Here is an 11,482-nt window from a genome sequence, read left to right as displayed (position 1 = left end):
AAATAGTTCGCAGGAATCCTTTCCTAGATTATCTTCTTTTGCTCTTGATAAGAAAATTTCTGTTAAGGAAGTGCTTGGTATTGCAGACATTACCCAGCTTTTCGAGTTGCCTCTGTCGAACCAAGCTTTTCAAGAGCTGCAGCAGGTTCAGAATATAATCACACAGACTGTCCCTAGTGATTCTGGTCAAGATAGTTGGCAAACTATTTGGACAGATGGGGCTTACACAGCCAATAGATTTTATCATTACACTTTTAGAGATCAAGTGGCTAGTCCGATTTTCTCTCACATTTGGAGATGTAAATGTCTGTTGAGAATAAAGGTCTTTGCCTGGCATTTAGTGAGTGACCGTCTAAACACCAGGGATAATGCTTAGAAGGAGAAATTGCAATGCCACCAATATTTATACCTGTGTATTATGCCCGACAGGAGCAACAGAGGACTGACAGCATCTGTTTCTTCATTGCTATTGTACCAGGATTTGGAACTATCTGCAGATACATTGGGGCCAAGGATATATTATTGAAGGAATTGTGAATGAAGTCACACAACATTTTAACAAGCCTTTCTTCTTTGAGGTTATCATTATAGCCTGTTGGCACATCTGGAAACAGAGAAATGGAGTGTGCTTTCATACATGATACACCCACCATGCAGATGCATTGAGTCAAGACGAAGGGTGCATGGTTCAAGAGATCTCTTGGTTCCGTCGAACATGTGGCATTGCTCCATGTTTGCAACTCTTATTCTATTCGTAGCTGTTTCCGATAATATCTGATACCTTTTTGTTTTCGGGATTTGTGTATTCCTTTTTGTTTCCGCAAAAGAATATGAAATCAAAATGTGGCATCACTCAGTTCTGTCTGTTTCCCCTCCGTTTTCATAACTAGAGCCAAGTAACAACAACTTAGGCCACATCAACTTCATCAAATATACCCCAAAGTAGGGTACATGGTGAAGCAATACCTAGCAAGATGAGGGCAGAGACAAGTAATAACAACTTAGCTAAATGTAGAGCCGAGATCTAGGTGACAAGGCCACTGAAGGGGACTTAAATCGTTTAACAGGTAAGTATGCTACTATTGACCTAGAATGGAACATGACGTTCATCAATGATACTACAGGCTGTTCAGTTGCATTGTTTATCTAATGTGACAAACAACTATCCATTCTGTACATGACAAAACCATACCGTAAACAATGAAAACCATACATAGTCATGCTCGTGTTGGTAATTACAGACTGGAGCTCATGGATGGGAAAAAACTCTTGAATATGCAAGATGTGCAGCTCAAGCCAACGCCATTTGGCATCCTCTCAAGTGCAAACTGTGTGAGATCCGGTCCTACAGACTGCAACCGATGACGCTAAGCAACATTTGAGGTCTCCAAGAGGGGTTCAATGTAATCCTTGAACTTGGTTTTGTTTATCGCGCCTTCTCTCCTGCTCCCTGGCACCTCCTGCCCGTTCTTGAAGAGTATCAACGCCGGGAGACCGTAAACCTTGTATTTTTCGATGATTTGAGGATTTGCATCATGGTCGATCTTGACAATCTTTAATCTCCCCTCGTATTCCTGTTTCGTAGAAGAAAAAGTAACTGTCAAAGCTGGTGATTCGAATTGAAATAACAGAGTTTTCTTCCCAAATTGTTTAAGATCACAATGCAGAAAATTTCGCATGTATCCTTAATTTACATTTTGTCCGGGAAAGGAAGCGATGAATGATTTATGTGCATTAACCAGCTGATTTTTCACACAGAGTACATCAGTACATATTTCTCGAATGATGAGAGTTTTTCGATGATAGGTGAAAAATGGCAATGTTTGAAGCTAGCTGCAAATTTGGTCTTCCAATCGTCCATTTAACTTCCGTTTTCATTTTAGATTGCGTTATAGCATGAATCTAATCCTTGAGGCTGTGGTTGATTTTATGCAATCAACACAAGCAAGCTGACCTATGTGAGATGTACTTGCTGTAGTTCTTAGCAAGTTGGGCTATTGCAAAATGGACAACTCAAACCACAAACACAGTGCTAGGCTGCTAGCCGTTAACTGTTGATTTCCCGTTGTTTCAGCTAAATCCAGGCATTCAATAAATCGGTGAGAGGCCAGGTTGCTGGTAACTGTTGAATTTCCTTCCTTTTACTGAACAGGTGTTGACGCACTCACTGTTCACACATCTTGCCAACGATTTACAGCTACCATTGGCACTAACCCAGCTGCTGCCTGATTCCACAACAGTTTCTATTATGTAGCTGCCTGAAGTTACACAGCAGCTGCTACCTCCACTGTAGCAGCTGGACTGGAACATGAGAAAGCAAGTTGGGAAGCGCGCGGCCGTACGTACGTACCTCGGAGGCCCAGTCAACGACGGGCGCGACGAGGCGGCAGGGCCCGCACCAGTCCGCGACGAAGTCGACGAGCACGGGAAGCTCCGACTGCAGCACCTCCGCCTCGAACTCGCCGTCCCCGACGAGCTTCACCGCCGCGCGGCACCGCACGCTCGCGCGCGCTACGGCGAGGGCGAGCCGGCCCGCCGCCGGTGCGGGCGCGCGGAGGCAGAGGATGGCCGGCTGAGGAAGCGGCAGACGGGCGAAGTATCGGGTGGGCGAGCGGAGTGGAGGGGGCGCGAAGGTGGTGCTCGGCGCGGACGCCATTAGAGGGAGGAGAGCAGCACGATGGCGATGAGGTGTAGGGAATCTTCCGGTAGGAAGGAAGGTGCCACTTGGCCACCGGTTTAATTGAGATTTTGTTTGTGAGGCGCGGAATTCAGCCCACGGCTTTCGGCCTGGTCTATCCGTTTCGCATTTTCGTGTGGCCCATGTATATCACGCTGATCACAGCATCTCCAACCGCGTCCCCCAAAGCGTCCCCAAAGGGATTTGGGGCGCGTCCGACAAAAAATGCGTTCCAGCCGCGTCCCCAAAGCTCATTTTTGTCCGGCGTGCCCCGATACGGTGTCCGGCGTCCCGAGCCCGTCCCCGTCCCACAGGGGACGCTCCGGGAACGCCAGACACAACGAAAAGCAAGGCGAACCGACGCGGGCCCGACGCGTCAGCGGCTCGGAAGCTCAGCTGCCGCCTACGTAGCGACGGTGCAATTGCCGGGAAGCGGAACCGTCGCATTGGCAACCGCGTCGACGACGCGGCAACCGCCGGAATGGAGTCGGGACTCCTCGGAAGAGCAACCGCTGCTCTTTTCGACTCTCGCGTCGCCGTTCATCCGCGCTCAATAAGACCCGTACGTCGGCGCTTTTGGATCTTCATCGGCCGCATCCGACACCTCCAGCGACGATGAGCTACATCTCCGAGCTCCCGTCCGACACCTCCGGCGAGGGAAAGCCTCGCTGGATGGCGCCATTGGTGGGAGAAAGCTCCGACGCCCGGCGACGACGACGATTCCCTCCCGCCACTTGACAGCGCGGAGGAATGGCTGGGCGTGGAGGAGGACGCGGAGGAAGAAGGGTCAGAGGAGGCGGCGGTGGCCCGTGCGAAGGCGGAGGCGGACGCGAAGGCCAATACCGCCAAGGCCAAGGCCAAACCGGCGAGCACCGGCGACAACGAGGAGGACTCCGACGCGTCGGCCGACACCGCCTCTTCGGAAGAGGTGACGAGCAGGAAGCGCCACCGTGACGACTACGACGAGGCGGGGCCATCATCGAAGAAGAAGTAGTAGTTTAAAATAATTTATATATAATTTAATTATGTTTTTTCGAAGTTTTATATGTATTTTGTTTATGTTGAACTGATTTGAATATTAGTAAAGGTTTTATTCTATCTATTTAAATTATTTTTAATGTTTGGGGGCAGCGTTTGGGGGACGCGGCGTCCCCCAAACGCGGCACCAATGAAATACGTCCCCCAAACGCTCAATCCGGCGCGCTTTGGGGGACGCTTTAGGGGACGCGGCTGGAGATGCTCTCACACGTCATTTTCTCTGTGCTCTGCTTCCCTCCTTGTCTGTCAAGACTCAACATAGTCCCTAGAACAAACACAAGAGGGTGGAAACCTACTTTTGATCTTGGATGCATATGCTCCTGCTATCAGGAAAACAATATTTCAAAAATCGAACAAAAAAATCGTCTCAAGGATAGTTGAGTTAGTCCCATTTCCGCCTCGAGGGTAACTGAGTTGGGGAGGTAAACTGCTCAAAGTGCATGCCTATACCCCCTAGTGCTTTTGTGTGTTTGTTGACAACACTCGAATATTTTACCGTGTGCTAAGTGTGCAGGTACTCTTAATCAAAGGCATCATGGTCGGTGACCCCCAAAATCGAGAATATCAAAGCTGCAGAGTGACAGGTCTTCCTGCTTTGTGTGGGTTGCGAACAATGGTACGAGAGAAAATGGTCAAATCTACTTGTTGCTCGGAGTGCTATGGCGGAGATTTCAACCGTACCAGGTTGAAATTTCTGCGTAGAATCTCCAGGCCCCCTCAGACCCAAACTTGACATCTTGAAGATGGGAAAGTTGTTTGAAACTTCCGCCCTGGGGGAGGAGACTCCGACCTTTGGGTGATTCCAGGCCCGGAGACTCTGCCCCTAGAACTTCCATCCTTGTGAAATCAACAACGGGTAGATTTGTATCTTCGCCTGTATAAGCTGCCCCTTCTTCTCTGAAGGACATCCATCTATTCTACGCAAATATTTTCACTTGCTGAGCCTAAACTTTGTGGATCTCTGATAAGTGCAAGTGCACAAGTAGGTGTAGCTAGTTTTGAAATAAGAGTATCAGTCCCACCGAGAGCCTATTAGCTATGATCAACTATTTGTTCTTTGCTACAACTTATTTAAGGGTGCACAAAGGATGCACGTAATTCCAGAAAAGTTGAAAAGTATTGAGTCTTTTGAACAGTAAAAGTAAAGTGCTACAACTAACCAATGTAAAGGAGAACAACACGTTGTAAAGGTGTTTCAAACTGCAATTGGCTAAAGTGTTCTTGGGGAATCTTGGATACACCTCTAGTGTTTGGAGTGTTAGAGATTAGGATGTTCTAATCATTATATTATTTTATGCATGTCTATGGGAGGAGCTCCCCAAATAGGGTGGATGCAGACCAACCAATCTGTTCAACCCTCCTCTCATAAGCACATTAAATTTAAATGGCATATCACCTCAGAACGTTACTATTAAGGGTTCCACTAGGATCCATTCCTATGGATGAAATCTCTATGAATCTTCTCTAATTCGCCCGTGATAGCCTATGCGTGTGAGGGTGTCACTTGACGCCTCCTCTCTACCACGTGTCCAAGGGTAATCCCCTCTCTTATCCTTAGAGGCAAATATTGTATGGTCGACTTCATACAATATCAAGAGAGACCTGCTTGGGAGCTCAGCACGGTTTCACGTTCTATTTCACTACCCACTATTAATACACCATGATCAAGGAATGAATAAAAATATTTATTTCAATTGTAATCCATAACTAGGTTTCACCATGTCCCCAAAAACTAAGGGATCTACTCACACATAGAGGTAGGAGACACCATCACAACAATGAAATGGATCAAATACATATCAAAAAATAAATTCTTATTCAGATCTACACCAAAGTATAAGAAATACAACAAGACGAGGAGGATTGATGGTGATGGTGGTGTTGATGCAGCTGATGGTGATGGAGATGATGCCCAAAGCCTCTTGGATCCGAGTAGCACCGAGGATTGGTGCTCTTCTGCTAGTTTTCCATTCATATTCCTTCCGGAGGTGAAGTTTCTGCGTTTCCTGGTGTCTACGAATGTCAGATCTCTCCTCTGTTTGCATGGGGTAAAACTATTTGAAGAGACGAAGGAGGTCGAGGGTGGTACGACTGGGCCATGTAGGCGGGCTCTGCCAATATCAATGGTCGCCAAACTCTCGAATTGCTTTGTTTTAACTGTTTTCTCGGCAAGAGAAATGCTTGGTACTAAATGTGAATTCAGCTCGTCTTTTACCACCTTGCACATGTTTCAGACCCATATCGTTCGTCAACAAGACAAATGCGTCTGTTGAGGGAAACCCAATTTTTTTTTTAAGAAAACGAGATGGAACTGTTCTTTGGTGATTTGGGGAAAGAATACTCAAGGATTGAGCTCTGACCTTCTTGCCGGGAGACTTACCACTCACACTAAAGTACTCCATCTGTTTCATAAACATGTCAAATATTTGTCTAAATTTAAATGCATCTAGACACTAAGTAGTATCTAGACCCATTCGAGATAAATATCAAATATTTTTCTTGGACGGTGCGAGTACATAATACGAGAACATATCTAGTGATACCTCACCTTACGGGGAAATATCTAGTGATACGACAACTCACATGATACCATGATACCACTTCATAAAATTTAAATTGTAAGTGTCAATTTTTTTGAAACAAATTTGTGGTTGTTGACAAGATGTGTGTTTACATTTCTAGATTTTCAATAGCCAAATTTAAAATACACCAAGAGAAACAAAAAAAAGACAAATCCTATGTGGATTTTGTGTTTTTGTCTTTATGTGACACTATTCATGCTTGATTTCTCATTTTTGTTTCTCTTAGGGTATTTTGAGTCTGGCTATGAAAGTTATAGGGCATGTAGATGCACATCTTGTTAACACCCAAAATTTTGGTTTGAATTTTTTGCCATTTAAAATTAAATTTTGAAGACTGGTCTCACACCTTATTTGATACCATGATACCAGTCTTCAAAATTAACTTGATACCAGCCTTCAAAATTAACTCATTTGATACCATGATACTAGTCTTCAAAATTTAAATTTTAAATGTCAACAAATTCAAAATCAAAATTTTGGGTGTTCACAAGATGTGTGTTCACCTTATTTGATACCATGTAAGTTGTGGCATCACTAGATATTTCCCCAATACGAGAGTGTATCGCTACATAATACGATACTGTCCATGTCCATCAATAATCCATCAACTTTTTATGATTTGGTTAGCTAAGTGCTGTTAAAAAAGTTTTTTTTTTGCGAATCTACTGTTAAAAAAGTTCAGTACAGCCCCAAACTAGATCAATTCCACGGTAAGTATCGCTTCAATGTTGAGCCCCAAACGCTTTGAGCGCTCCCGTATTCATCTCTGCTAAGTGGAGCTCCATTGACGTGTCCTTCGTTCCTCCTATACACAGAGGACACTGACGACGTCACCGCTCACCGTAACTGGTTCCTCACCGCTCCCAGCGATCACGACGCCGCCATGGATCCTCGTCGAGCTCGGGATCATATCGGCACAGATCCATCCACGCATTGCTGCTACAACCTGCTCCACTATCTTCGCGCGCTGCCGAATTTGGTCGCAAGGTCTGTCTGTTTGGCTCAAGGCATGTGTCTGAACAATCATAGCTCCATGCCTCCATCTATGGACCGCACCACAACAAGTCAACAAGGATTCCTCATCAAGGTTGGCCCGAAGTAGTTGCATATTCATTAGTTTTTTACATGCAGATTGCACCGAGTTTGTTCTATGTAATGTTTGTAGCCGACACTGGAAGACGATTTGAGATAAAAGTTGAAGCTGGGAACCAATATTGACCTATATTTGTCAGCGGCAATCAGGAGATTCCTAGGCCCCTGGTACACGTAGGTTCTTTTGCTAGACATGAAAAGACACTTGGCCTATTTGTCTTTTATTGACGAGTTTCTCTTGACGGCATTGTTCCTGGCACGGGGTGCGCTTGCTATCTTTTTTCTGTAACTGTAACTGAACCTTTTTTGTTTGCCTCTCCTATTATGCGTAAGAAGATCCCTGCTATTCACCATAAAAAAATATTTACTAAAGGTATGATTGATCTTTATTGCCTCTGAATATGTAGTTGGATAAGAAGAATAGAAGATGTCTCTGCCATTGGACAAATATTTGTTATTCAGGTATTTTTGACTTTCAACACATTTTGAAAAAGTCCACCTGAAAATCCATAGCTATGCATAAGTACTCTGATGTTTTGCCCGGCGCTGCCTCTTCATATCCATGTTTGAGACCGCTGTGGTGGTTTATGTTTCCTCTGCACACCTTTATGATTTTTAGCCAAATCCAAAGCAAGATAGACCATTCAAATGTGATCATGTACTTCATATGGGTTTACTCCTTGAATGCAATATTTCTTTCCCATTTAATCTTAACATACCTTGAAACTATTCCTATCATGATTCTTCAGGATGAATGATCATGTGACTGTTCCTGATGGCACCAAAGAGATTATTGATATTGGTAGCAAGCGAGTCCTATTTTTGAGTTATACATATTCTCGGTTGATTGCAAACTGCAACTTTACTTTGTAATAATTTATTTCTCTTATGGACAAATAGATATGACTATGATTTGCATCCCAGTTGAGCTGTTTTTTGGATCACAATTTCATTACACGCTTCTTGCTTACAGTTCTGGTAAAATGTGTTCATTTTTGCTTTGTATTAGATTTGGTGAAGTGGTCCACCAGTGTTGATTCTAAAATGAAAGTAAGACCAACTGGGAGTAATTATAATTAAGCAACGATAGGGTTGGATAGTTTAGTGGAGTTTCTAGCACTAATATTGTACCCCTCTGTACTAAATCAGTCACAACTAATATAGAACATAGAGAGTACTTTCTGTGGGTCAGCATGGCTTGTAAATTATATAGTGATACTGAAATTTGCACCATGTATATATGCATATATATATTATATCTTTTAACATTTATAATATGGAACTATTATTGCTATGTAAGTCTGGTTGCAATGACCTTTGATTTTGTTATTTTGAGGGAAATCATATGTTTAAAGTTAGACGTGCATTGCACTTGCTTGATTACCATAATACTAGGAAGAGAGAAAGAAAAAAAAAAACACCTTTCATCCTATCATGCAGCTCAGCCGATCCCATTCAGTGCGTCTAAAACTGTGAGGTCCAAATCTTCAAACCCCACACGTCGATCCTGCTCACACACAACCATCTTCTGGTACAAAGTTGCATGGATCCGAGGAGGGAGCAAAGAAAAGTAAATCGAAAGCACGGTGCTCGCTTTGTCACTGCCAACTACCATCGCGAAAGTGTAGCATTTGATTTGTCTAATTAGTGTCCACTAGCCCGTAAAGGCAGCATCTAATCTGTAGTACTTTGTATGCTCATAGTGGAGCTCTGACTTTGTGCTCCACTACTGGCTCCCGATGACAGTAGGTTTGCCTGGTGCTTTCTATCTGGGTATCATCAGGGGCACTATCTCTTCAGACTCAACCAAGTAACTCTAGCACCTCACAGTTTTCTTCTGGTATGCGTGCATGTCAGTGCGGAGCGTTATGTCGGCATATTTTCACTTTGATGCCACTGCCATTGCTGCACATTTTAGGTGTTCCATTGGCATGGTGATGGAATATGCTAACTAACTGAAAGCATGATGACGAAGATAGGACATGCCTGAGCACTGTCTATTGTCCAGTGTCCACCCAAGAGTGGTCGACATACCCTGATCAATGGGATGCACTATCTTACTGTGTATACTTCATTTGAGGCTATTTTCTGTTTCTAGCGTTGTGTTGCCTGCTTTTGATCTCGTGATTACGAAAAAGGGGCCGGCAAAGAAACATTATATTATCAAGGATGAGCTTACCTTTAGTACGAGCTAAAGTTGAATTGCTTGCTTTGGTCTCTAGAACCGATTTTGGTAGCACCAGTGGTGTATTCAGAAAGAGCGTCGAGGCTTATTGCATATGAAATTTGGTGCGCCTTCTTTTCAGCACATGGTGTCCACTTAAAACCAACAGTTACCTTAAGTAGCAACGTAAATGTTGCCACATGGTAGTCCATCTTGCAAATATGACTAACTTGTAACTATGCTTGCCAGCAACAACTGGCACTAACCAGAGACAAAAACCACATAATTAGATAGTCATTTCCCTATAACTGTAAAGCAAAGAAGTCATTTGTCATGTTGCACTTGTCAGCTACTGCCTGCTAATAAGCACCACGCTGAAAATAAGCAACATGCTACAGACTATGCATATATGGTAACCACCCATCCTGAAAATTCCATACAGAAAACTGGTGGACGCTCCACTTCTGCCCCAGGCAAAAACAAAAAGTATAAAAAAAAACTGCACGTAAAGGAATTTGTTCAGTGCAAGTGGGATCGCATCTGTCTCACGAGGATTTCCTAACTGCCAGTTATATATTCTGCTATCTCCGCCAAAGAAGAGGGCAGGAAGAGGCCTCCGCTTCAGCTGGTCTAACGTTGTTCATGACATTTACATGTTTCACTGAGAGTGAAGGAGACCGTATGCACTGCGTGAGTAACCAGAAATGGGGATGCAACTGAGGCCCTGGAAAGCGGCCACTCTCTTAGCTCTCTTCTTCGCCTTGCTGCTCTCGACTTCGTCGGCAGGTTCGTGTGATATTTATTCTTACAAGTTGTTTTTCGATGAAAAGCTAGAGTTATCGACCTAGCTTGACCATGCTTCAAGCCTTGCATCAACATGCACACGTAGATCCTGATTCCTGAGAAGACAGAGGCACTGCTGCCGTCAGTCATGACAAGACAGAGGCACTTATCTGGGTTTTTACAAGATCTGGTTCTGTTCTTTCAGGGAGACATGGGAGCTTCATGGTGGATCAAGAATCTATAGGTCAGCAAGGAGAGGTAAGAAGTCATGTGCATGTACACACACGCGAGCGAGCACACACAGACGTACAATTACCTAGTGTGATCTCCAGTACGATCACTTGATTTCTTTCTCTACTGGTTGCCTTACATTTCCTGGAACAAACTGCAGGGCCGACCAGTAGCTAGCCAGGGGGAAGCCCTGGCAGAAGTGCATGCCCGGATGCTCAAAGAAGTCACGACCAGCGACTACGGCAGTTACGACCCAACCCCGTCCATGGAGAAGCCCCATTTCAAGCTCATACCCAACTAATCACAAGATAATCTGTCCAAGTCCATATGAATTTGATGTATAGAACTATAGATACATATTGAGGAATTCTTAGCTTTGCTATCATGAAATCTGATAATTAGTAAGTTAATGTAGACGTGACATAGAGCTTCTTCTGCTTAGTCAAAATGAGTGTATATGCAAGTTTTTTTTTCTACGTGATTTTAACATTCTCTATGTAACATAATTGTTTGTATTCACTGGAATCACTCAATTACGATTTACTTATATACTATTGTTTTAAAAAAGAAAAAGCTCATTATCTTCTGACCTCTACATCTAAATGGTACACACAATGTTGGATGTTTTGTCGATTATGTGTACATCTAAATGGTACACACAATGTTGGATGTTTTGACTGCAATTGCAGGGGTGGTGGGAGCAGTAGTTGCATGGTGGTCGAGCAACTGTCTGATGGGCACCACGGGCTCTTTGTCTCATCGTTTGTACTATGTCAATTTAGCACATTGATAGTAGAGCCCGTAGTTATAGCCTAGAGAGTAGGCGAGGCAGCCAAAAAAAAATCCAACAAACCTCAGTGTCAATTTTTGACTATTTATCATACAATTAGCAGGGTCTTTGACAAAGTTTGATGT

At 43.9% G+C, this 11,482-nt stretch overlaps 1 protein-coding gene and 1 pseudogene across 1 annotated transcript; one reads left to right on the top strand and one right to left on the bottom strand.

The window, feature by feature from the left end:
- Window positions 1-1,178: 1,178 nt before the first annotated feature.
- LOC124674097 (thioredoxin X, chloroplastic-like) lies at window positions 1,179-2,671 on the bottom strand. Its single transcript, XM_047210129.1, has 2 exons — window positions 2,351-2,671; window positions 1,179-1,574 (listed from the first exon to the last, which is right to left on the bottom strand). The coding sequence occupies exons 1-2, from the start codon at window positions 2,654-2,656 to the stop codon at window positions 1,368-1,370; spliced, it is 513 nt and encodes a 170-aa protein (XP_047066085.1). The 5' UTR covers window positions 2,657-2,671; the 3' UTR covers window positions 1,179-1,367.
- Window positions 2,672-10,169: 7,498 nt separating this feature from the next.
- Window positions 10,170-11,116, top strand: LOC124675923 (annotated as a pseudogene).
- The last annotated feature ends 366 nt before the right edge of the window (window positions 11,117-11,482 follow it).

This window comes from Lolium rigidum, chromosome 7, assembly GCF_022539505.1.
Source record: "Lolium rigidum isolate FL_2022 chromosome 7, APGP_CSIRO_Lrig_0.1, whole genome shotgun sequence".
NCBI lineage: Eukaryota > Viridiplantae > Streptophyta > Magnoliopsida > Poales > Poaceae > Lolium > Lolium rigidum.
Note: the sequence above shows the minus strand (reverse complement) of the source record. Positions and strands in the feature narration are given on the sequence as shown.

Coding starts and splice junctions, on each gene's coding strand:
- LOC124674097 (XM_047210129.1), bottom strand. CDS start 2,656: ATGGCGTCCGCGCCGAGCACCACCTTCGCGCCCCCTCCACTCCGCTCG. Junction 1,575..2,350: donor TCGTTGACTGGGCCTCCGAG/GTACGTACGTAC, acceptor TCTACGAAACAG/GAATACGAGGGGAGATTAAA.